This window comes from Scyliorhinus canicula, chromosome 19 (assembly GCF_902713615.1).
Source record: "Scyliorhinus canicula chromosome 19, sScyCan1.1, whole genome shotgun sequence".
In the NCBI taxonomy this organism is placed as follows: domain Eukaryota; kingdom Metazoa; phylum Chordata; class Chondrichthyes; order Carcharhiniformes; family Scyliorhinidae; genus Scyliorhinus; species Scyliorhinus canicula.
In genome coordinates this window covers 53,335,788-53,360,699 of record NC_052164.1, presented here as the reverse complement: position 1 = coordinate 53,360,699, position 24,912 = coordinate 53,335,788, and the positions used below count along the sequence as shown (strand labels likewise).

General features: G+C 47.6%; 1 protein-coding gene across 1 annotated transcript in view; it reads right to left on the bottom strand.

Annotated features, from left to right (window-relative positions):
- LOC119954125 (1-phosphatidylinositol 4,5-bisphosphate phosphodiesterase delta-3-like) overlaps nucleotides 1-24,912 on the bottom strand; it is a 227,051-nt gene that overhangs the window by 8,706 nt on the left and 193,433 nt on the right. The window contains exons 11-13 of the mRNA XM_038779046.1: nucleotides 12,666-12,782; nucleotides 11,233-11,411; nucleotides 3,775-3,910 (exon numbers count right to left, since the gene is read on the bottom strand). Of these exons, the coding sequence (XP_038634974.1) occupies nucleotides 3,775-3,910; nucleotides 11,233-11,411; nucleotides 12,666-12,782 (432 nt within the window). The remainder of the gene's footprint in view (nucleotides 1-3,774; nucleotides 3,911-11,232; nucleotides 11,412-12,665; nucleotides 12,783-24,912) is intronic.

The window sequence follows — 24,912 nt, the reverse complement described above, 5'->3', positions numbered from 1 at the left end:
GATCGGGATAGGGCATCCGCGACGATCAGCTCCATACCCAGTGCGTAGACGAGTTCGAAGTCAAATCGGCGGAGACAAAGAAGAATTTGCTGCAGCCGAGGTGTTATGTCATTTAAATCCTTCTGGATTATGTGGACTAAAGACCTGTGGTCTGTTTCCACTGTGAACTTTGGCAGGCCGTATACATAGTCATTAAACTTGACTATTCCTGTCAGGAGACGCAAGCACTCCTTTTCGATCTGGGCATACCATTGTTCGGACGGAGTCATGGCCCTGGAGGCGTATGCCACTGGAGCCCAGGACGAGGAGTTGTCTCGCTGGAGGAGCACCGCCCCAATGCTGTCCTGGCTTGTGTCTGTGGATATCTTGGTATCCTTGGTTGGGTCAAAGAACGCCAGTACTGGGGCTGTGGTGAGTTTCGCCTTCAGCTCAAGCCACTCCGCTTGATGTGCGGGAAACCACTGGAACACTGTCGACTTTTTTACGAGCTGCTGTAGGGCTGTGGTGTGGGATGCCATGTTGGGAATGAATTTCCCGAGAAAATTCACCATCCCGAGGAAACGGAGGACCACCTTTTTGTCCTCTGGGGTCTTCATGGAATTGATTGCCAGCACCTTGTCAGTGTCAGGTTGCACACCCTGCAGTGAAATGTGGTCACCCAGAAACTTGATAGCGGACCTACCAAATGAGCATTTGGCCCTGTTGAGTTGGAGGCCGTTTTCATGAATCCTCTGGAAAACCTGTTTGAGGCGAGCGATGTGATCCTCGGGCGTCGTGGACCAGATGATCACGTCGTCCACAGAGACTCGAACCCCCTTGATGCCCTCCATCAATTGCTCCATTATGCGATGAAATACTTCGGAAGCTGATGATACCAAAAGGCGTGCGGTTGTAGCAATACCTGCCGAATGGAGTGTTAAACATGCACAGCTTCCGACTGGACTCATCCAGCTGTATCTACCAGAAACCCCGGGAGGCGTCCAGCTTGGTGAAGAATCTGACATGAGCCATCTCACTGGTCAACTCTTGACGCTTTGGGATCGGGTAGTGCTCTCGCATGATGTTGCGATTCAGGTCTTTGGGTTCAATGCAAATGCGGAGTTCACCTGAGGGTTTTTTGATGCAGACCATGGAGCTGATCCAGTCTGTGGGTTCCGTGACCTTTGAGATGATACCCTGGTCTTGGAGCTCTCGTAACTGCGTTTTCAGACGATCCTTGAGAGGAGCCGGCACCCGGCGCGATGCATGGATGACAGGGATGGCATTCGGTTTGAACAATATCTTGTAACGATATCGGAGCGTGTAAACACATTGTGGTATGCGTGAGAATGTCATCTATCTCAGCCTGAAGATTCACATTGGGCGAGGCAGTCGCTGGTGTCGAGGACATGGCATGGACACGCTGGACCAGATTTAGGAGTTTGCATGCGCGAGCACCGAGCAGGGATGCCTTGTCAGGCCGGATGATCACGAATTGTAACGTCGCCTTGATTGCCTTGTGAGATACACCAATCTGACACGATCCACTGGCAGCTATGGCATTGCCATTATAGTCAAGGAGCTGGCAGGCTGGTGGAAGAATGCTAGGTTGGTCTCGGATGCTGTCGAGGTCCGACTGTGATATGAGGTTTGCAGATGCGCCAGTGTCCAATTTAAATCGAATGCGAGACTGATTAACCGTGATGACAGCACACCACTCGTCATCAGGATCTACAGTGAGAATTGAAAGGCGGTTTGCAGGCATGGTGGAAACCAGCTCACCTGTGGTCATTATGCCCACCCGTTATGGAGACTCGAGGCAGTCAGCATCGGGGTCCGTTGGGCTGTCGAGATCCGAATCCTGCATGCCTTGTTGTGCGCAGCGGACACGTCTGCGCTGCAGCTGGGATCGCTGGCTGTTTGTCGGTGGAGCGGACCTGCAGAAGGCCGCGTAATGCCCAGGCTTTCCACACTGTAGACATCGCCTTCCTTTGGCTGGACATTGCCGCTTTAAATGGGCGGAGCCACAATTTGGACACGTCATGACGCTGATGTCAGCGCGTTCTATGCGCCATCGTGCATGCGCAGTGCGGTCGGCCGACGTTCGCACATGCGCATCGGGGTCTTCGGCCTCGTCGTCCACTCGGTCGTGGCGCGCATGCGTAGGGTCCCGGGAAAAGCGCGCGAAACGGCCACTCTCCGCGATGCTCAGGCCTTGCATTTTTGCGATGGCCTGCACCCTTTCTGCCTCGTGGGAGGCTAGCTTTGCATTTTCTGCCGCCCTGATGCGGGAGTAACGATTCCTGGCATGCTCATGAACAACGCACGTTTTGATGGCGACGGAGAGGGTCAACTGTTTGATTTTGAGAAGCTGCTCCCGCAGGGAGTCGGACTGGACCCCGAAAACGATCTGATCCCGGAATCAGCTGTCGAGTCATAATTACATGATTGTGCTAGGATGCGGGAGATGGGTCAAGAAGGACTGAAAAGGTTTATCCTTACCCTGAAGCCTCTGTTGGAAGATGTACCGTTCAAAGCTCTCATTCACCTCAATCTCGCAGTGGTTGTCGAATTTCAGCAGAACAGTCTTGAACTTCGTCTTGTCTTCGCCATCGGCAAACGTGAGTGAGTTATAGATGTGGATGGCGTGATCCCCCGCAGTCGACAGGAACAGCGCAATCTTTCTGGCATCCGATGCTGCCTCGAGGTCGGAGGCCTCGATATAAAGGAGGAACTTCTGTTTGAAGACTTTCCAGTTGGCGCCGAGGTTGCCGGAGATCCAGAGTTGTGGAGGAGGCTGGATCTTTTCCATACCGCTTGATGGCTGCGTGCTGGTTGTTGCAGATACACTCGAGGTAGGTTCGTTATTAATAGCTCTCTGGTACCATGATGTGTTTGTTGTCTGAGTTGGTCTAACATTGACTGCAACTGGATGCAATGAAACGAGAAACAGGCTTCCAACACAGGAGATGGTCCAACACTGTTTTATTGAACTTGCTGATTGCTGTACATTGATGCGACCATCAATTCACGCAAAACAGAGTGTAGATGTAAACTGTGGCTTTAATCGACTAGAACAGTGCCTGCCTGCGACTGCTCTGCTAGTGAGAGCCGCCTACAGGGCTACTGCTCTTTATACCTCCTCTCAAGGGGAGGAGCCACAGGCAGAGCCCACAAAGGCACCAATATGATACATCACAGGTAATACCTTAAAATGGTCCGTAGGTGGAGCCCTCATGGGCAACAGCATGGTACAGTTACATACATGGTGAATGGTTACTGCAATACATTCACCACATATATAAACTGCTGTGGATTGACACTCTATTAACCTAACTGATAACCTCCTACTGGCTTGACCAGACTAGCTCTCTACCACATGGTGATGGTGGTCACTGGCTTGTGCACTGTGACTATCTCAGTAGCCGTGTCCTGTGAGAGAGGGAGAGTCTTAATGTCCTGTGGGCTTTATAGTGGTGGTGTCCTGTCTGGTGGTTGGTTGTTCTGTGTCGTGTGTGTTCATTGGTTATCCTGTGTGTCAATCACTGCCTGTCTGCATCTCATGATATACATGAGTGGATATTATGACACCACCCATTTCTACTTCCAAATTACAAGGCATTCTGTGGATTTCACAGCTAGGTGCCTGATTTGCATATTTCAGGTAGCCTCTGGCAACAGATTAACTGCGCCACCTTTGGAAGTTATTAACTGCCACACCATAGAGATCCTCGGACACGCCATTCACAGTATAATTGCCATGAGACAAGTGTTGTGGACATATCAGTATCTTACCATTATTTTCAACATGCCTGGTCTTTTGTGTGGTGATATCATCAGGAACACCGTGAATCTCCACACGCACCAGAGGATCCACAATGGAATTCTTTTTACCTTTATTCACTTTAGGGAGCTGCTGAGCTGTAATAATCTGAAAAAAGAGACATCAGTCTGAGAATAATAATCACTTATTGTCGCAAGTAGGCTTCAATGAAGTTACTGTGAAAAGCCCCTAGTCGCCACATTCCAGCACCTGTTCGGGGAGGCCGGTATGGGAATTGAACCTGCGCTGCTGGCATTATTCTGCATTGCAAGCCAGCTATTTAGCCCAGTGTGCTAACATGGAGTAGGTCACCAGAGATAGAAACCTGAGAGAGTGAGGGGGGGAAGAGAGAGAGATTGAGAGAGAGAGAGAGAAAGAGGGATCTGGGGTTCAATGGAGACAGTGAGAGATTCTGAGAAAAGTGATTCCAGGATTTATTAGGAGAGAGAAGCAAAGGGGATGCTTTATCCAGTGATGGAGGGAGGAGATCCTAATGCTGGAGAGGGAGAGCTTTCCAATGAATGGAAAACACACAGGAATTTTAATCGAGCTAAAGAACAGCAGGCGATTAATGAGGAGATGCCGCGCTTACACCTCATTCACGGGTCTTACGTATAGGCGCTTCAGCATCGCGAGGTGCATGTCAAAAAAGGAAGATTGCTGCGATAGAGATTGAATAATTAAGTAAAGAAAGAATGAGAAGACAGGAACAGGAGGCAGCTATCAAACCCTACAGCATTTCCAACATTCAGTGAGATTATGGCTGATCTGCCTCCTGGCCCATATCTCTGAATAGAATAAATATCAGCTAAATCTCATATAAAAAATTTATAAGTAATCTCGAGTCAATTACATATTGTGGAAGAGATTTCTAACCTTCCAGCACCCTTTGTGTTTTCAGATATTTACTAATTTCAATACTAACAGGTCTGGCTCCAATATTTAGACCATTCACCCTACGCCGAGTCTCGACAACAATCAGAAGTTATCTCTCTCTTATCTATCCTGTCTGGTCCCATTAATCTGCTGAAATCCACAAACAAATTACTCCTTCGTCTTCTGAGGGTACAGGGAGTGTGCGGGCATGGTACAGGGTGGTGGGCGCACTGCCACTTCTAATACCTCACCCTCATTTCAATCTAGGTTAGGAAATCTCATGGACAGCCTCCTTGCCCAGATGCCAACTGAGGACCTTAAGTGGACAAGTAATGTTCTCTTAAAGGCCTCTTCCATGGTTGCCACCAGGCAGGAGGCATGCAAGGCAAACTCTTTCAAGTTGTTGGTTGGCTCCTGGTGATCCCTTGTTCAAAGTCACTCAGTCCCTGAGCGAGGGGCCCATCATCGGGAAGAGGAATTGGGAAGCACACCGCTGTCTTTTCTCCCAGTCCCCTCTCCCAGCCAGTAGGTTGCTTCCTCTGTCCTCCATCTTTCCCTCACTAACCTGTGGTCCAGTGTCCTTCACTGATCATGGACTTCTTGTAGTTGCACTGCTGGCAGCTCTGCTGGTGCTCTGACAGTCAAGAAGGGCTGCCAGCCTCTGATTGTTTGGCAGTTCTGGGGGCGGGTGGGGCAGGATTTTCACCTTCAGGGTCCTTGATGCTGAGGAGGGTCTGCTGCTGGCCACTTAAGTGCCTGGTTGGTCCTTCCCCAATGGAGGTAGCACAGGGCTCTTCTTGGCCCTGCACTCGCTAAGCGAGGCCTTTCCTCCACCCCTAGTTTGTTTAATCTCTCCTTGTAGCTTAATATTTGTAGTTCATTCTCTCCAAAAGCAGCTAAGATGTGGTGCCCAGAACTGTTCATAATACGAGCAAATGTGATCTATTCAAGGCACAGTGTCGCCTTTTTGCTCATTCATTTATGGAATGTGGGTGTCGCTGGTTAGGCCAACGTTTATTGCCCATCCCTAGTTGCCCTTGAGAAGGTGGTGGTGAGCTGCTTTCTTGAACCGTTGCAGTCCCTGAGGTGTAAGTACACCCACTGTGCTGTTATGGAGGGAGTGCCAGGATTTTGACCCAGCGACAGTGAAGCAGCGGCAATATATTTCCCAGTCAGGATTGTGAGTGACTTGGAGGGGAACCTCCAGGTGGTGTGGTTCTCAGGTATCTGCTGCTCTTGTTCTTCCAAATGGTCATGGGTTTGGAAGGTGCCACCGAAGGAACCTTGGAGGGTTACTGCAGTGCATCTTGTGGATGGTACACACGGTTGCGACTGTTTGTCAATGGTGGAGGGATTGAATGTTTGTGGAAGGGGGAGCAATCAAGCGGGCTGCTTTGTCCTGAATGGTGTCGAGCTTCTTGAGTGTTGTTGGTGCTGCACTCATCCAGGCAAATAGAGAGTATTCCAGAGATGTAGAGGAAAGGATTGCAAAGATGATTCTGGATAGGAGCGAAAGAAACAGGGTAGTTGTTATGGGGGACTTTAACTTTCCAAATATTGACTGGAAACACTATAGTTTGAGTACTTTAGATGGGTCCGTTTTTGTCCAATGTGTGCAGGAGGGTTTCCTGACGCAGTATGTAGATAGGCCAACGAGAGGCGAGGCCGTATTGGATTTGGTACTGGGTAATGAACCAGGACAGGTGTCAAATTTGGAGGTAGGTGAGCACTTTGGTGATAGTGACCACAATTCGATTACGTTTACTTTAGCGATGGAAAGGGATAGGTATATACCGCAAGGCAAGAGTCATATCTGGGGGAAAGGCAATTATGATGCGATGAGGCAAGACTCAGGATACATCGGCTGGAGAGGAAAACTGCAGGGGATGGGCACAATGGAAATGTAGAGCATGTTCAAGGAACAGCTACTGCGTGTCCTTGATAAGTATGTATCTGTTAGGCAGGGAGGAAGTGGTCAAGCGAGGGAACCGTGGTTTACTAAAGCAGTTGAAACACTTGTCAAGAGGAAGAAGGAGGCTTATGTAAAGATGAGACGTGATGGTTCAGTTAGGGCGCTTGAGAGTTACAAGTTAACTAGGAAGGCTCTAAAGAGAGAGCTAAGAAAAGCCAGGCGAGGACATGAGAAGTCTTTGGCAGGTAGGATCAAGGATAACCCTAAAGCTTTCTATATATATGTCAGGAATAAAAGAATGACTAAGGTAAGAGTAGGGCCAGTTAAGGGCAGTAGTGGGAACTTGTGCGTGGAGTCGGAGGAGATAGGAGAGGGGCTAAATGAGTATTTTACGTCTGTATTCACACAGGAAAAAGGCAAAGTTGTCGAGGAGAATACTGAGATACAGGCTACTAGACTAGAAGGGCTTGAGGTTCATAAGGAGGAGGTGTTAGCGATTCTGGAAAGTGTGAAAATAGGTAAGTCCCCTGGGCCGGATGGGATTTATCCTAGGATTCTCTGGGAAGCTAGGGAGGAGATTGCTGAGCCTTTGGCTTTGATCTTTAAGTCATCTTTGTCTACAGGAATAGTGCCAGAAGACTGGAGGATAGCAAATGTTGTCCCCTTGTTCAAGAAGGGGAGTAGAGATAACACCGGTAACTATAGACCAGTGAGCCTTACTTCTGTTGTGGGAAAAATCTTGGAAAGGTTTATAAGAGATAGGATGTATAATCATCTGGAAAGGAATAATTTGATTAGAGATAATCAACATTGTTTTGGTCTCCTTACTTGAGAAAGGACGTACTGGCACTGGAGGGTGTGCAGAGGAGATTCACTAGGTTAATCCCAGAGCTGAAGGGGTTGGATTATGAGGAGAGGTTGAGTAGACTGGGACTGTACTCGTTGGAATTTAGAAGGATGAGGGGGGATCTTATAGAAACATTTAAAATTATGAAGGGAATAGATAGGATAGATGCGGGCAGGTTGTTTCCACTGGCGAGTGAAAGCAGAACTAGGGGACATAGCCTCAAAATAAGGGGAAGTAGATTTAGGACTGAGTTTAGGAGGAACTTCTTCACCCAAAGGGTTGTGAATCTATGGAATTCCTTGCCCAGTGAAGCAGTTGAGGCTCCTTCATTACATGTTTTTAAGGTAAAGATAGATAGTTTTTTGAAGAATAAAGGGATTAAGGGTTATGGTGTTCGGGCTGGAAAGTGGAGCTGAGTCCACAAAAGATCAGCCATGATCTAATTGAATGGCGGAGCAGGCTCGAGGGGCCAGATGGCCTACTCCTGCTCCTAGTTCTTATGTTCTTATGTTTTGTGAAGGGTAGGTCGTGCCTCACAAACTTCATTGAGTTCATCGAGAAGGTGACCAAACAGGTGGATGAGGGTAAAGCAGTTGATGTGGTGTATATGGATTTCAGTAAAGCGTTTGATAAGGTTCCGCACGGTAGGCTATTGCAGAAAATACAGAGCATGGGATTCAGGGTGATTTAGCAGTTTGGATCAGAAATTGGCTAGCTGATAGAAGACAAAGGGTGGTGGTTGATGGGAAATGTTCTGACTGGTGTCCAGTTACTAGTGGTGTACCACAAGGATCTGTTTTGGGGCCGCTGCTGTTTGTCATTTTTATAAATGACCTGGAAGAGGGTGTAGAAGGATGGTTGAGTAAATTTGCAGATGACACTAAAGTCGGTGGAGTTGTGGACAGTGCAGAAGGATGTTACAAGTTACGGAGGGACATAGATAAGCTGCAGAGCTGGGCTGACAGGTGGCAAATGGAGTTTAATGCAGAAAAGTGTGAGGTGATTCATTTTGGAAGGAATAACAGGAAGACAGAGTACTGGGCTAATGGTAAGATTCTTGGTAGTGTGGACGAGCAGAGAGATCTCGGTTTCCATGTCCATAGATCCCTGAAAGTTGCCACCCAGGTTGAGAGGGTTGTTAAGAAGGCGTACGGTGTGTTAGCTTTTATTGGTAGAGGAATTGAGTTTCGGAGCCATGAGGCCATGTTGCAGTTGTACAAAACTCTGGTGCGGCCGCATTTGGAGTATTGCGTGCAGTTCTGGTCGCCACATTATAGGAAGGATGTGGAAGCATTGGAAAGGGTACAGAGGAGATTTCAAAGCATGTTGCCTGGTATGGAGGGAAGATCTTATGAGGAAAGGCTGAAGGACTCGAGGCTGTTTTCGTTAGAGAGAAGAAGGTTAAGAGATGACTTAATTGAGGCATACAAGATGATCAGAGGATTAGATAGGGTAGACATTGAGAGCCTTTTTCCTCAGATGGTGATGTCCAGTACGAGGGGACATAGCTTTAAATTGCGGGGAGATAGATATAGGACAGATGTCAGAGGTAGATTCTTTACTCAGAGAGTAGTAAGGGCGTGGAATGCCCTGCCTGCAACAGTAGTGGACTCGCCAACACTAAACGCATTCAAATGGTCATTGGATAGGCATATGGACGATAGTGTAGAGGGACTTTAGAGGGGTTTCACAGGACGGCGCAACATCGAGGGGTGAAGGGCCTGTACTGCGCTGTAATGTTCTATGTTCTATTACACTCCTGACTTGAGCCTTTTTATGGTGGACAGGCTTTGGGGAGTCAGGAGGTGAGTTACTCACCGTAGTATTCCTAGTCTTTGACCTGCCCTGGTAGCCACAGTATTAATATGGCTAGGCCAATTCAGTTTCTGATCAATGGTATCCCCCAGGATGTTGATTGTGGGGGATTCAGTGATGGTAATGCCATTGAATGCCAAGAGGCAATGGTTAGATCTTTTCTTGCAGGAGATGGTCATTGCCTGGCACTTGCGTGGCGTGAATGTAACTTGCCACTTGCCAGCCCAAGCCTGGATATTGTCCAGTTCTTGCTGCATTTGGACACTGACTGCTTTATTATCTGAGGAATAGGGCTGAACATTGTGCAGTCATATGTGAACATTCTCAATTCTGACATTATGATGGAAGGCAGGTCATTGATGAAGCAGCTGAAGTGGTTTGGGCCGAGGACATTATCCTAGAAACTCCTGCTGTAACGAGCTGAGATGATTGACCTCCAACCACTGCAACCATCTTCCTTTGTGCCGGGTATGACTCCAACCAGCGGAGAATTTCCCCCCTGATTCCCATTGACTCCAGTTTAGCTAGGGCTCCTTTATGTCATACTCGGTCAAATGCAGCCTTGATGTCAAGGGCAGTCACCCTCACCACACCTCTGGCATTCAGTTATTTTGTGCATGGTTGAACCAAGGCTGTAATGAGATCAGGAGCTGAGTGACCCTGGCGGAACCCAAAGTGAGCATCCGTGAGCAGGTTATTGCTGAGTAAATGCTGCTTGATGTAAATGCACTGTTGATGACTCCTTCCATCACTTTGCTGATGTTGGAGAGGAGACTGATAGGGCGGTAATTGGCTGGTTTGAATTTGTCCTGCTTCTTGTGTACAGGACACACCTGGGCAATTTTCCACGTTGCTGGGTAGATGCCAGTGTTGCAGCTGTGTTGGAACACCTTGGCTAGCGGTGCGGGAAGGTCTGCAGCACAAGTCTTCCGTAATATTGCCGGAAGACTGTCAGGGCCCGTAACCTTTGCAGTATCCAGTGCCATCAGCCGTTTCTTGATATCACTTGGAGTGAATCGTATTGGCTGAAGACTGACATGGTGAGGACTTCTGGAGGAGACCAAGATGGACCATTCACTCGGAACTTCAGGCTGAGGATTGTTGCGAATGCCATGTCTTTTGCACTTATGTGCTGATCTCCTCCATCACGGAGGATGGGGATATTTATGGAGCCTCCTCCTCCAGTGAGTGGTTTAATTGTCCACCACCATTCACAGCTGAATGTAGCAGAACTGCAGAGCTTAGCAAAGAATCTAAGCATGACTTCAACCCCTTGCATTCTAGTCAACTCAACATAAAGGCCAATATCCCATTAGCATTTTTGATTATTTTCTGTACTTGTTCAGGACATTGTAATGCTCTGTGTACCTGGCCCCTCAATTCTCTTTGCACTCCACGTTTTCTAGCTTTTCACTAATCTCTTGTTTGGTCCCTATTCGGTCCAAAGTGGATGACCGTGCATTTACCCACATTGAAATCCATTTGTTCTGCCATTCACTTAATTTGTCAATATCTCTTTGATTGAGAGTGACATGGAAATCCTGAGCCAATCCAGATGCCAGTCACAGAGCAGTTTAGAGAGGAGGGACTATTTATCATATACCTTTCTCTATTATACTGTCTGTTTACTGTCCCAGTGTTGTCATGTTGAAGTGAAGTGATCATGGTAATGTTACAGTGGTGATTCCATTATCACTTCCTCCTGTTGTAAGTCCTGGGGCAGGAAGTGCTACATTGTGGCAACAAACTCACTGCACTTACTGAATCATTTTCAGATGCAGGGACTTGGGAAGTGCTAGGCACGAAACAACCAAGTTCCCATTTCACCATTCTATCAGTCAGATTATCCAACAATAATGGAGCTGTTAGCTAACCATAGAAATCAATCACTATCAATCATTCTACTAATGAGCTAGACATGAGGTGAGGCCACCCCCAGGTGATGGAGAATTTTGGGAAAAATAACAGAAATATGTTTACATCAATAATCAGTTGTGTTGTGTTGAGGCCAGTTCTTGGTTGCGCTCTGGCAGGGTCAACTCGAATTGACCTGTTCCTCATGAAACTGGGCTTCAGGATATATCCAGAACGGCCATTCTGTCGAAATTTCCCTTTGTTTAAATCCATCTCCATTCCGGGTCTCTGGAAATTCAGGGCCACTGGGTGAAAATAAAAATGTATCAAATTAACAGAAATATGAAAACTTCTTCACGTAAAAGGTGGTAGAAGTGTGGAACTCTCACACAGAGAGCAATCAATGCTGGCTCAATTAATAATTGTTAGTGCAAGATCAATGGGTTGTTGCTAGGCCAGGACCATGGTTTAGTACACTGGGCTAAATCGCTGCCTTGTAATGCAGAATAAGGCAGCAGCGCGGGTTCAATTCCCGTACCAGCCTCCCCGAACAGGTGCCAGAATGTAGCGACTAGGAGCTTTTCACAGTAACTCATTGAAGCCTACTTGTGACAATAAGCGATTATTATATAGTCCAACCCCTTAGATTCATAGGATTTACAATGCAGAAGGAGGCCATTCGGCCAATCGAGTCTGCATCGGCCCTTGGTAAGAGCACCCTACTTAAGCCCATGTTTCCACCCTATCCCAGTAACCCCACCTAAACATTTGAACACCAGGAGGCAATTTAGGATGGTCAATCCACCTAACCTGTGTATCTTTGGACTATGGGAGGAAACTGGAGCACCTGGAGGACACCCACGCAGACATGAGGAGAAAGTGCAAATGTCACACAGTCACCGGAGGTCGGAATGGAACCCGGGTCCCTGGAGCTGTGAGGCAGCAGTGCTAACCACTGTGCCACAATACATGTGGTCCACATCAACTGCCCTTCAAACACGTTGAAATTCCATTCACTCAATCCAATTCAAATTAGTTTTGGGTGAGACATTAAACTGTGACCCCCATCTACCCTCTCAGGTGGATGTAAAAGATCCCACGGTATGATTTTGTAGGAGTTATTCTCTGGTGTCATGACCAACATTTACACCCTGATCAACATCACAGAAACAAATGGTTTGGTCATTGTCACATTGCTACTTATGGGGTTTGCTGTGCTGAATTTCCTACGTCGCAAATGTTACTACATTTCAAAAATACTTCATTGGTTGTAAAGCACTTTGGGATGTCCTGTGATAATGAATGGTGCTTTATAGAATTCCTTCTTTTTGAAATACTGTTTAAATTAATCTCAATTGGCAAGTTCTGGTTTGCTGGTGCAGTTCAGTGTGTATTCTTATGCATTTATTCTCAAACAGTTAAATGCACTAGTTAGCAAAGCCAACCCCCCAAATATTTGTTTTAATTTGAGGAAAGTCTGGATTTAATTCGGTGTTACAGTGTATAATGCTTTGGCGTATTCGTGTGCAGAATAGTTAAATAGTGTGAGAGAGTCTGACCCAGTTGACAGCCGGCATTCCACATCTCTTGAGGATTGTAGTTGGACGAGTCGATCCGAGAGCCTGTGGGATAGATCCTGGACAGCTGCATCGTGTTATAACGAATAAAGGAGGTCCCTGAAAAATAAAGAAATTAAACAAGCCTTAGAGGGCAACCGAAGAAAAAAAAAAATTCTCAATATGAGGGCTTGGGAAATCCACTGTAATGCTCAGTGTATTTATCACCTTCTACTGTCATCGCCCCGTCTCTCATCAGTACATCAGGGGCTGGTTTAGCTCACTCGGCTAAATCGCTGGCTTTTAAAGCAGACCAAGCAGGCCAGCAGCACGGTTCGATTCCCGTACCAGCCTCCCCGGACAGGCGCCGGAATGTGGCGACTAGGGGCTTTTCACAGTAACTTCATTGAAGCCTACTCGTGACAATAAGCGATTTTCATTTCATTTCATTTTCACATTGTGGATAGAACACCCATCAACAATTACCCTTTATTTCCTGCCACTGGTATAATTTCATATTCAGTTTGTTGCACTCCCCTACATCCCCCACCAGGTGGGACCTTATCACAAACCTTGCTAAAGGGCAGCACAGTGGTGCGGTGGTTAGCATTGCTGCCTCACGGCACGGAGGTCCCAGGTTCAATCCCGGCTCTGGGTCACTGTCCGTGTGGAGTTCGCACATTCTCCCTGTTTTTGCGTGGGTTTCGTCCCCACAATCCAACGATGTGTAGGGTAGGTGTATTGACCAAGCTAAAGTTGTCCCTTAATTGGAAAAAATTAATTGGATACTCTAAATTTATTTTTTTTAAAACCTTGCTAAAATCCATGTGGTCCACATCAACTGCATTATCCTCATCAATCCTCCTTGTTACTTCCTCAAAAAATTCAATAAAATTAGTCAGACACGACCTTCCCTTCACAAATCCACGCTGCCTGCCCTTGATTAGTCCATGTCTTTCGAAGTGACAGTCTCTCAGAATTGATTCCATTAACTTGAGTTAATAAGAGGTCAGACTGGCTTGTGATGATTCGACCTATCCCTCGCTTCATTTTTAAAGGTACAACGTTAGCAGTCTTCCAATCCTCTTGTATTCTGTATCCAGTGAGGTTGGGAAATCACATTCAGACCATCTTTTGGCTTCTTTTAACAATTTGGGGTACATTTTATCCGGCCCTGGGGATCTATCAACTTTCAAAGATTGTAATCCCCTTAATAATTCTTCTCTTCTTTTAAAATTTTTTTTTAGAGTACCCAATTAATTTTTCCAATTAAGGGGCAATTTAGTGTGTTCAGTCCACCTACTCTGCACATCTTTGGGTTGTGGGGGTGAAACCCACCTAAACACAGGGAGAATGTGCAAACTTCACACGAACAGTGACCCAGAGCCAGGATCGAACCTGGAACCTCGACGCCATGAGACTCCACTGCGCCACCATGCTGCCCTTAATTCTTCTCTTCTTATGTTTATGACAGCCATGGTGTTACACTCCTCCTCCTTAACAACATGGCCGTGCAACAAGTGCTTTAAAATGGGATTAGAATTGCTCGGTGCTTGAAGGCCATGCAGACACAATGGGTCAAAGAGCCACTTTCTGTGCTCTATGATTCTATAATGTCGGCATCATTCCCTCTTTTGTGAAGACAAATACAAAATATTCATTCAGAACCTTACCCACATCTTCCACCTCCACACACAGGTAGGGCGCGCCCCAGGATTCTTCGTCTCACCAGCCGGTCAATGGGATTTTCCATTGTGGGAAGCCCCACGCCTTCGGGAAATCCCTGGGCTGCCGGCGAAATGGAGAATCCCGACAGTGAAGAATCCAGCCCTATGTTTTTGGTCTTTTATTGGCCCCACTCTTCCCTTATCTAGCCTCTCACTCTTAATGTATTGATAAATCAACTTTGTGTTCTGCAACAAGTTCACAAGTGATACTCTTTCATTAGGGGTTAAAGTTCAACAGAATGTTGTTATTGCATTACTAGTCCAATGCGGTTGTGCAGCCCCTTTAAGGGGTGAGCCTTGCTATCCATGTGACTGGCTCTGGACCAATCATGCTAGAGTTGTGAACCCCGGTCAATAGAGAGAAAGTGCGGGGCTCTGGGAGGGGAGACCCGGGGAGTGTGTACCCCGGAGCTGGAGAGCCTCTCCAGCATTACTCTTTGTCTATTTTTAGTGAAGCCTCATTGTTGTTACTGGAAGTCTCCAGCCTATTGTCTTGAGTCACCACATTGGCGATGAGGCAAACCAGTTTGATCATTGGTCCTCAGCAGTTCGGGATTCGAGGGGGGAAGGGAGAAGCCTCCAAAGGCAAATGAGAATAAGGAAGCATTGGCAGTAGCATCAAAAAATTGAGTGAAAATGTGAATGATCAGGGAGCCAAAATCTGGAGCCGTTAAATCAAACAGCTCCACTATTTCTTCACAAGCAGAAGGTGATATTTTTGATGGTTAGTGGGCTTAAACTACAACTTGATAAGAAATCTTACATCCCCAGAGGCTCCCGACTCAAAACCCTTTGCCCAGTTAGTCACATTGGTCAAGGAATATTTTTACCTCAAGCCCTCGATTATTCTGCAGCTGTACAAATTCAATGCTGCTGTGAGGGACCCAGAAGAGTCCATCTTGACCTTCATAGCCAGGCTCTGCCAAATTGCCGAGCACTGTAAGTTTGGAGCTGCACTCAGCAATATGCTGTGAGGCTGTTTAATGTGCAGAATTATCAAATTCAGCATCCAGAAAAAACCCCTGGCTGAAACTAGAATCACATTAGACAAAGTGATTGATTGAGGTAGCTCAGGTGATGGATGGAAGGCGCATTCGAGTTTCAAAGCGTGCCAGGAGGGGAAGTGACTCAGTTGTGGGTCAGTATGGACGCGAGGCATGCGGCGAAATCAGCTTACACAGAGGAGAAGCAGACAGGCCTTCGGAACGGGATCAAATCTGGGGAACCGGGAAAGGAATTGGGTCATCAGCCCAAGACAGCGGTGGATTGTGTTGTGTTTAGTCCTTTGTACTTTATGAAGGAATCCGCCAAACACTTAGACTTGTCCAAACCAGAATCATTATTGAGTCTCATGTGGTAAGATAGCAATCTGATACAGAGCACATTATCATGGAGTCTGCTAACTACTCCTCTGGAACTTGCACCTAGCACTGACCATTCATATGCATGTCTTATTACCCTCTCAATCTTCTTCTTCGATAAGTCTTTTTTTTGGCAATTTCAAAATTTATAAACAGTTATATTCATTGTTGGCTGTGTTTATTTACTGTATTATACAGAAAGGTTTGTGTTGTCCTTCCCTTAATTTACCCTATTTACATTCTGCAACCCTCTGACTCGGCGTGTGATCCCTCCCCCCCCCCCCCCCCCCCCTCCCCCACAGCACGCCCCTCCCCTTTGTAGTTCTGGCTGCTCTGATACCCCAAAGATTGGCACATTTGTGTATGGCTTCACCCTCACCACCACAACATTGGACATTGCCTCGGAGAAGATTGTCGGAGAAGGCCGTCCAGAACCTAGCAAGTTTGGGACATGCCCAGAGCATGTGGGTGTGGTTGGCTGGGTCCCTCTGACACCGTTCACATTTATCCTCCACCTCCGGGAAGAACCTGCTCATTCCGGTTCTGGTCAGGTGTGCTCTGTGCACCACTTTGAACTGCATGAGGTGGAGTTGGCCCTGCTCAATGCTTCGCTCCAGAGACCCCACCCCACTTCTGTCGCCAGCTCGTCTTCCTATTTCCGTCTGGTACCGTCTCGTGGTGTTCGGGCTCTGTCCAGTAGCTGTCCATACATTTTCCTACATAGTCCCCCTGCTTTATTGTCTGTGTTTGTCAGGTCCTCTAATAGTGTAGTTTCTGGGGCCCAGGTTTACCCTACCGTCTCTTTGCGGAGGAAGGGCTTTATTTGCAGGTGTTTTAGTTCCTGTCGGCAGTTCCCATTCCTCCGTCAGTCCGTCCAATGTTGCGAGTCTGTGCCCTACGTAAAAGTCCCTAACTGTCTGTCTGCCCCCATCCCATCTCCATTTCCTGAAGGTGGCATCAAGCATAGCTGGGGGGAATTTGTGATTGCTGCAGATGGGAGCCATAAGGGACATCCTAGTCAGCCCAAAGTGCTGCCTTAATTGGGCCCACGTTTTCAGTGTGGCCACTACTACTGGACATTATGTATATTTTGCCAAGAGGGGTAGGAGTGCTACTATAGCCAGGACCTGGAGGGTTGTTCCCTTGCAGGAGGCTTCCTCCATCTGTACCCACCCTGAGTTGGGTTCGTTTACCCATCCCCTCACTCTTTCCACCGTTGCAGAGGGCAGCAGAGCGGAGTCGCTGATTGGCTGTTGTGGGGAAAATTTGCATCAGTGCATTGCAGTCACTGTATCCAGAAGGTGTACCTGAGCATGACACCCTCCGTGTTCAAGTGAAGGCATGCATCCAACAGAGAGCAGCAAAGCGGAGCCGCTGATTGGCTGTTGCGGGGAAAATTTGCATCAGTGTATTGCCGTCACTGTATCCAGAAGGTGGTTTGTGGAAGAGCTGTTGTCACGTCACAGCCAGCAGGTAAATGATTGGCTGGTGACTGGTAAGTAGTTTTTATTTTGCCTGAGGTGTGTTGATAAGGTAAGTTTTTCTATTTCTATTTTGTTTTATCGTGTGATTGGTCACAATTTTTCTTTTCTTTTTCCTTTTTCATTTGTCTATTATTTGATATTATAGTTGGACTAAGTTAAGCTTAAGGTTAAAAATGGCAGGAGATGTCAGACCTGTGTTATGCTCCTCTTGCTCAATGTGGGAGCTCAGGGACGTGGCTGATGTCCCTGGCTCCTTCACATGCGGGAAGTGTGTCCAGCTGCAGCTCTTGTTAGACCGCATAACGGCTCTGGAGCTGCGGATGGACTCACTTTGGAGCATCCGCGATGCTGAGGAGGTCGTGGATAGCACATTTAGCGAATTGGTCACACCACAGATTAGGATGGCTGAGGGAGAAAGGGAATGGGTGACCAAAAGGCAGAGAAAAAGCAGGAAGGCAGTGCAGGTGCCCCCTGCGGTCATCTCCCTCCAAAATAGAGGTTCATGTCACCGTGGCTGGCTCTACTGTACAGAAGGGCAGGAAAAAGAGTGGAAGGGCTGTAGTCATAGGGAATTCAATTGTAAGGGGAATAGACAGGTGGTTCTGTGGTCGAAAACGAGACTCCCAAATGATATGTTGCCTCCCAGGTGCACGGGTGAGCGATGTCTCAGATTGGCTGCAGAACATTCTGAAGGGGGAGGGTGAACAGCCAGTTGCCGTGGTGCATATAGACACCAACGATATAGGTAAAAACAGGATGAGGTCCTACAAGCAGAATTTAGGGAGTTAGGAGCCAAGTTAAAAAGTCAGACCTCAGAGGTAGTAATCTCAGGATTGCTACCAGTGCCACTTGGTAGTCAGAGTAGAAATGAAAGAATAGGCAGGATGAATGCGTGGCTTGAGAGATGGTGCAGGAGGGAGGGGTTCAGATTTTTGGGACATTGGGACCGGTTCTGGGGGAGGTTGGACTACTGCAAATAGGACGGTCTACACCTGGGCCAAACTGGAACCAATGTCCTTGGGGGTGCTTTTGCTAACGCTGTTGGGGAGGGTTTAAACTAATGTGGCAGGGGGATGGGAACCAAATGAGGAGGTTAGTGGACAGTAAGGAAGTAGTAACTAAAGCCTGCAAGGAACTAGATCATGAAGTCAGCGTGACTAAGGGGAAGAATAGACAGGGAGCAGATGATGAATGCAAAGGGACTGAGGTCTGAGGTGCATTTGTTTAAATGCAAAAAGTGTAGTAGGTAAGGCAGATGGATTTAGGGCTTGGATTAGTACCTGGGAGTATGATGTTATTGCTATTACTGAGACTTGGTTGAGGGAAGGGCATGACTGGCAACTAAATATCCCAGGATATCGATGCTTCAGGCGGGATAGTGAGGGAGGTAAATGGGGTGGATTAATTGCATTACTGGTCAGAGAGGATATCACAGCTGTGCTGACTGAGGGCACTGTGGAGGACTCGAGCACTGAGGCAATATGGGCAAAGCTCAGAAATAGGAAAGGTGCGGTAACAATGTTGGGGGTGTACTACAGACCTCCCAACAGCAAGCGTGAGATAGAGTTACAAATATGTAAACAGATTATGGAAAGATGTAGGAGTAACAGGGTGGTGATAAGGAGACTTTAGTTTCCCCAACATTGACTGGGATACGCTTAGTTTCAGAGGTCTAGATGGAGCAGAATTTGTAAGGAGCATCCAGGAGGGTTTTCCAGAGCAGTATGCAAAAAGTCGAACTTGGGAAGGGGCCATACTGGACCTGGTGTTGGGGAATAAGTCCAGCCAGGTAGTTGAAGTTTCAGTCGGGGATTACTTTGGGAATAGTGATCACAATTCCGTAAGTTTTAGAATACTCATGGACAAAGACGAGAGTTGTCCTAAAGGAAGAGTGCTAAACTGGGGGAAGGCCAACTATACCAAAATTCGGCAGGAGCTGGGGAATGTGGATTGTGAAAAGCTGTTTGAAGGTAAATCCACATTTGATATGTGGGAGGCTTTTAAAGAGAGGTTGATTAGAGTGCAGGGCAGACATGTAGCTGTGAAAATGAGGGATAGAAATGGCAAGATTAGGGAACCATGGATGACAGGTGAAATTGTGAGACTAGCTAAGAGGAAAAAGGAAGCATACGTAAGCTCTAGGGTTAAGGAAAATCCCAAAGCCTTGGGTTACGGGTATAGGGTGGATACGTGGGTTTGGGTAGGGTGATCATTGCTCGGCACAACATCGAGGGCCGAAGGGCCTGTTCTGTGCTGTACTGTTCTATTCATAGCAGCAGGGTAGCATGGTGGTTAGCATAAATGCTTCACAGCTCCAGGGTCCCAGGTTCGATTCCGGGCTGGGTCACTGTCTGTGTGGAGTCTGCACGTCCTCCCCCCTGTGTGAGTGGGTTTCCTCCGGGTGCTCCGGTTTCCTCCCACAGTCCAAAGATGTGCGGGTTAGGTGGATTGGCCATGCTAAATTGCCCGTAGTGTCCTAATAAAAGTAAGGTTAAGGGGGGGGGGGGGGGGGGGGGGGGGGTTGTTGGGTTACGGGTGTAGGGTGGATACGTGGGTTTGAGTAGGGTGATCATGGCTCGGCACAACATTGAGGGCCGAAGGGCCTGTTCTGTGCTGTACTGTTCTATGTTCTATGTTCTATATATAAGGAGCAAGAGGGTAACTAGAGAAAGGGTTGGCTCACTCAAGGACAAAGGAGGAACGTTATGCGTGGAGTCAGAGAAAATGGGTGAAATTCTTAACGAGTGCTTTGCATCGGTATTCACCAAGGAGAGGGACATGATGGATGTTGAGGTTAGGGATAGATGTTTGATCACTCTAGGTCATGTCGGCATAAAGAGGGAGGATGTGTTGGGCATTCTAAAAGGCATTAAGGTGGACAAGTCCCCAGGTCCAGATGGGATCTATCTCAGGTTACTGAGGGAAGTGAGGGAGGAAATAGCTGGGTCCTTAACAGATATCTTTGCAGCATCCTTGAACATGGGTGAGGTACCGGAGGACTGGAGAATTGCTAATGTTGTCCTCTTGTTTAAGAAGGGTAGCAGGGATAATCCAGGTAATTATAGACCCGTGAGCTTGACGTCAATTGTAGGGAAGCTGCTGGAGAAGATACGGAAGGATAGAATCTATTCCCATTTGGAAGAAAATGGGTTTATCAGTGACAGGCAACATGGTTTTGTGCAGGGATGGTCATGTCTTACCAACTTAATAGAATTCTTTGAGGAAGTGACAAAGTTGGTTGATGAGGGAAGGGCTGTTGATGTCATATACATGGACTTCAGTAAGGCATTTGATAAGGTTCCCCATGGTAGGGTGATGGAGAAAGTGAAGTCGTATGGGGTTCAGGGTGTACTAGCTAGATGGATAAAGAACTGGCTGGGCAACAGGAGACAGAGAGTAGTAGTGGAAGGGAGTTTCTGAAAATGGAGAACTGTGACCAGTGGTGTTCCACAGGGATCCGTGCTGGGACCACTGTTGTTTATGATATACATAAATGATCTGGAGGAAGTTATAGGTGGTCTGATTAGCAAGTTTGAAGATGACACTAAGATTGGTGGAGTAGCAGATAGTGAAGGGGACTGTCAGAGAATACAGCAGAATATAGGGGCAGCAGGGTAGCATGGTGGTTAGCATAAATGCTTCACAGCTCCAGGGTCCCAGGTTCGATTCCCGGCTGGGTCACTGTCTGTGTGGAGTCTGCACGTCCTCCCCCTGTGTGCGTGGGTTTTCTCCGGGTGCTCCGGTTTCCTCCCACAGTCCAAAGATGTGCGGGTTAGGTGGATTGGCCATGCTAAATTGCCCGTAGTGTCCTAGTAAGGTTAAGGGGGGGGGGTTGTTGGGTTACGGGTATGGGGTGGATACGTGGGTTTGAGTGGGGTGATCATGGCTCGGCACAACATTGAGGGCCGAAGGGCCTGTTCTGTGCTGTACTGTTCTATGTTCTATGTTCTATAGATAGATTGGAGAGTTGGGCGGAGAAATGGCAGATGGAGTTCAATCCGGGGAAATGCGAGCTGATGCATTTTGGAAGATCCGATTCAAGAGCGAACTATACGGTAAATGAAAAAGCCCTGGTGAAAATTGATGTACAGAGAGATCTGTGTGTTCAGGTCCATTGTACCCTGAAGGTGGCTGCGCAGGTCGATGGAGTGGTCAAGAAGGCATACGGCATGCTTTCCTTCATCGGAAGGGGTATTGAGTACAAGAGTTGGCAGGACATGTTACAGTTGTATGAGACTTTGGTTCGGCCACATTTGGAATACTGCATACAGTTCTGGTCGCCACATTACCAAAAGGATGTGGATGCTTTGGAGAAGGTGCAAAGGAGGTTCACCAGAATGTTGCCTGGTATGGAGGGCACTATCTATGAAGAGAGGTTGAGTAGATTAGGATTATTTTCATTAGAAAGACGGAGGTTGAGGGGGGACCTCATTGAGGTCTACAAAATCATGAAAGGTATAGACAGGGTGGATAGCAAGAAGCTTTTTCCACAGAGTGGGGGACTCGATTACTAGGGGTCATGAGTTCAAGGTGAGAGGGGAAAAGTTTAAGGGAGATATGCGTGGAAAGTTCTTTACGCAGAGGGTGGGTCTGGAACGCATTGCCGGTGGAGGTGGTAGAGGTGGGCACGATAGCATCATTTGAGATGTATCGAGACAGATACATGAATGGGCAGGGAGCAGAGGCATACAGATCCTTAGGAAATAGGTGACAGTTTTAGATAGAGGATCTGGATCGGCGCAGGCTTGGAGGGCCGAAGGGCCTGTTCCAGTGCTGCAATTTTTCTTTGTTCTTTTTTCTTTGCTGCCCAGTGGTAATACTGCAGGTTTTGTAATGCCAAGCCACCTTTGATTTTCCTCCTTTGCAGTGTCAATTTGGGAACTCCCTGGTTCTTACCTCCCCTCCCCGCCGCCATGATCAAAGTGTCTACGTATTGGAAAAAGGCCTTGGGGATGAAGATTGGTATGGATCGAAACAGGAAGAGGAACCTCAGCAGCACGTTCATCTTGATCGTCTGCACTCTCCCCGCCAAGGAGAGTAGAAGTGCGCCCCACCTCTGTCGGTCCTTTTTGACTTCCTTTACCAGGCTGGTCAGGTTCCACTTGTGGATCTGTGTCTAGACTCTGGTATTTGGATCCCCAGGTATCAGAATCTGTTCTGGGCTCTGTCCCTCCCCCATTTGGTTCACTGGGAATGCCTCACTTTTGCCCAGGTTGAGTTTGTAACCCGAGAAGGTTCCAAACTCTTTCAGGATCTGCATGATTGCCTTCAGTCCTTCCTGCAGCTTCGAGACATACAGGAGCAGGTCATCTGCATAGAGTGGGACTCTGTGCTCTCTGTCTCCTCTCTGGATGCCCTTTCGTGTCCCGCAGGGCTATCGGCAGGGGTTCGATTGCTAGCGCAAGCAAGAGTGGGGACAACGGCCATCCTTGCCTTGTGCCTCTTTGTAGCTGGAAGTATTCCGAGCTCTGGTAGTGTTGGTTCGAACGCTGGCCTTGGGAATGTTGTACTGGAGTCTCACCCAGGCGGTGAATCCTGCTCCGAGCCGAAACAGTGCCAGTACCTCGAGGAGGTACTTCCATTCGACTGTTGAAGGCCTTTTCTACATCCAGGGAGACGATCACTTCTGGTGTTCTCTCCTTGGAGAGGGTGGAGGGGGGGGGGGGAAGGGAAGAGTCATTTTTACATTCAGAAGCTGTCTGATGTTCACAGTGAGCTATCTACCCTTGACAAAGCCCGTTTGGTCCTCTGCGACCACCTTTGATATGCAGCTTTCCAGCCTTTTGGCCAAGACCTTTGGGAGTATTTTCCTCTTAATCTTCTTCTGAAGGCGGCCAGATGTGTATCTCCTTTATATCGGAGTCAAAAGTCACATGACCTTAGTCTAGAGACCGCATGGGGTGTCTGTACCGCCACCTGCTGGTTGGAGGTTGTACATCTTCCAACTTTTTTAGCCCATATACATATCACCACAGATTATATGAATGTGAGGGGGACCCCCTCCAGGAAGCTTGCCCGTATCTGTTTCAGTAGCAATCAAAGAGACCATATCCGGATGATGCTGTCCGAGGCACAGCCACTAATGCAAAATAACAGCAGCAGCAATCCACAACACCACTGCACCAAGTGGAGAAAAGCTCTGAGGAGGAGGATGAAATGTACTGTCTGAATGTGACCAAAATGAATAAGACAGCACCAATAAGGCAGCTCGGTAGCACTGTGGTCACCTTTACAGCTCCAGTGTTAACCACTGTGCCGCCCCAGGAGCCCACGTTAATCATGAGAAATGCAGCTTCCAGGCTACAGAAGTCAGGTACTTTGCGTTCCCAGTGGAAGGAAAAGTCAAAGCCATACGGGAGATCCCAACTCCCTGGAATGTAGCGGAGTTGAAGTCGTTCCTGGGAACGGTGAAGTATTATGGTAGGTTCATTCCAAACCTGGCCCTGACATTGGCACCAATACACCAGTTACTAAGGAAACGCCAACTTTTGCAATAGAAGGAACAGCAAGAGGAACCTTTCCGCTTGATAAAACAAACACTGCAATCTTCTAACCTTTTAGTTCATTTCGACCCGGGAAAGCAAATTGTTCACACATGCGACGCGTCAACATACGGGGTTGGAGCAGTTCTATCCCACAAGATAGAAGATGGATCAGAATGGCCAATTGCCTCAAGGACTCTCCCAGAAGCTGAGAATTTGCGCGCAAATTGAAAGGAAGGATTTTCCATCATCAACGGTGTTAAAAAGTTCCACCAATAGGTTTACGGGCGGCGATTCGTAACAATAACCGACCAGAAGCCATTATTGGATCTTTTAAGGGAGGATGAGTTGATATCCCCAATTGTCTCTGCTAGAGTGCAAAGATGAGCCTTGCTGCTAGCAGCCTTTCAGAGAGAGAGTCAGAGATGTTTACAGCATGGAAACAGGCCCTTCGGCCCAGCTCACAGGCCAGGCACCCAAATCTCCAATATGGACATATTGAGTCAACTCCCCTTGCACAAGAACTTGACACCACCACCAATACCCCAACTAATCATCTTGGCGCTGAACCTTGCCAGAGTCATCCAGACATATATGAAATTGGATCCAGCAGGATCCTATACTGTCCAAGGTGAAATGGATGGTACAAACAGGTTGGCACCACGAGAAGGCTGACCAGTTGAGACCCTACTTGACCCGCAGAGACGAGCTAACTTCAAGGATGGAGTAATACTTCGGCCGTGAGAGAACCCCTCTTGCAAGAATCACACACTGTCTAACCAGGCCAAGCAAAAGTGACGATGCTCGCTTGCAGTTATATCTGGTGGTTGTGGCAGCACGGTGGCGCAGTGGGTTAGCAATGCAGCCTCACGGCGCCGAGGTCCCAGGTTCGATCCCGGCTCTGGGTCACTGTCCGTGTGAAGTTTGCACATTCTCCCCGTGTTTGTAAGAGTTTCGTCCCCACACCCAAAAACGAGCAAGCTAGGTGGATTGGCCTAGCTAAATTGTCTCTTGATTGGAAAAAATGAATTGGGTACACTAAATTAAAACAAAAATATCTGGTGGCTGGGAATAGGTAAAGTTATCAAAAACGTATGTCAATGTATTCCCTGTCAGACTCAACAATCATTATCTCCTTTGGCCAATTTCCACCCCTTGGGAGTGGCTGGAACATCCATGGACCAGAGAGCATGTTA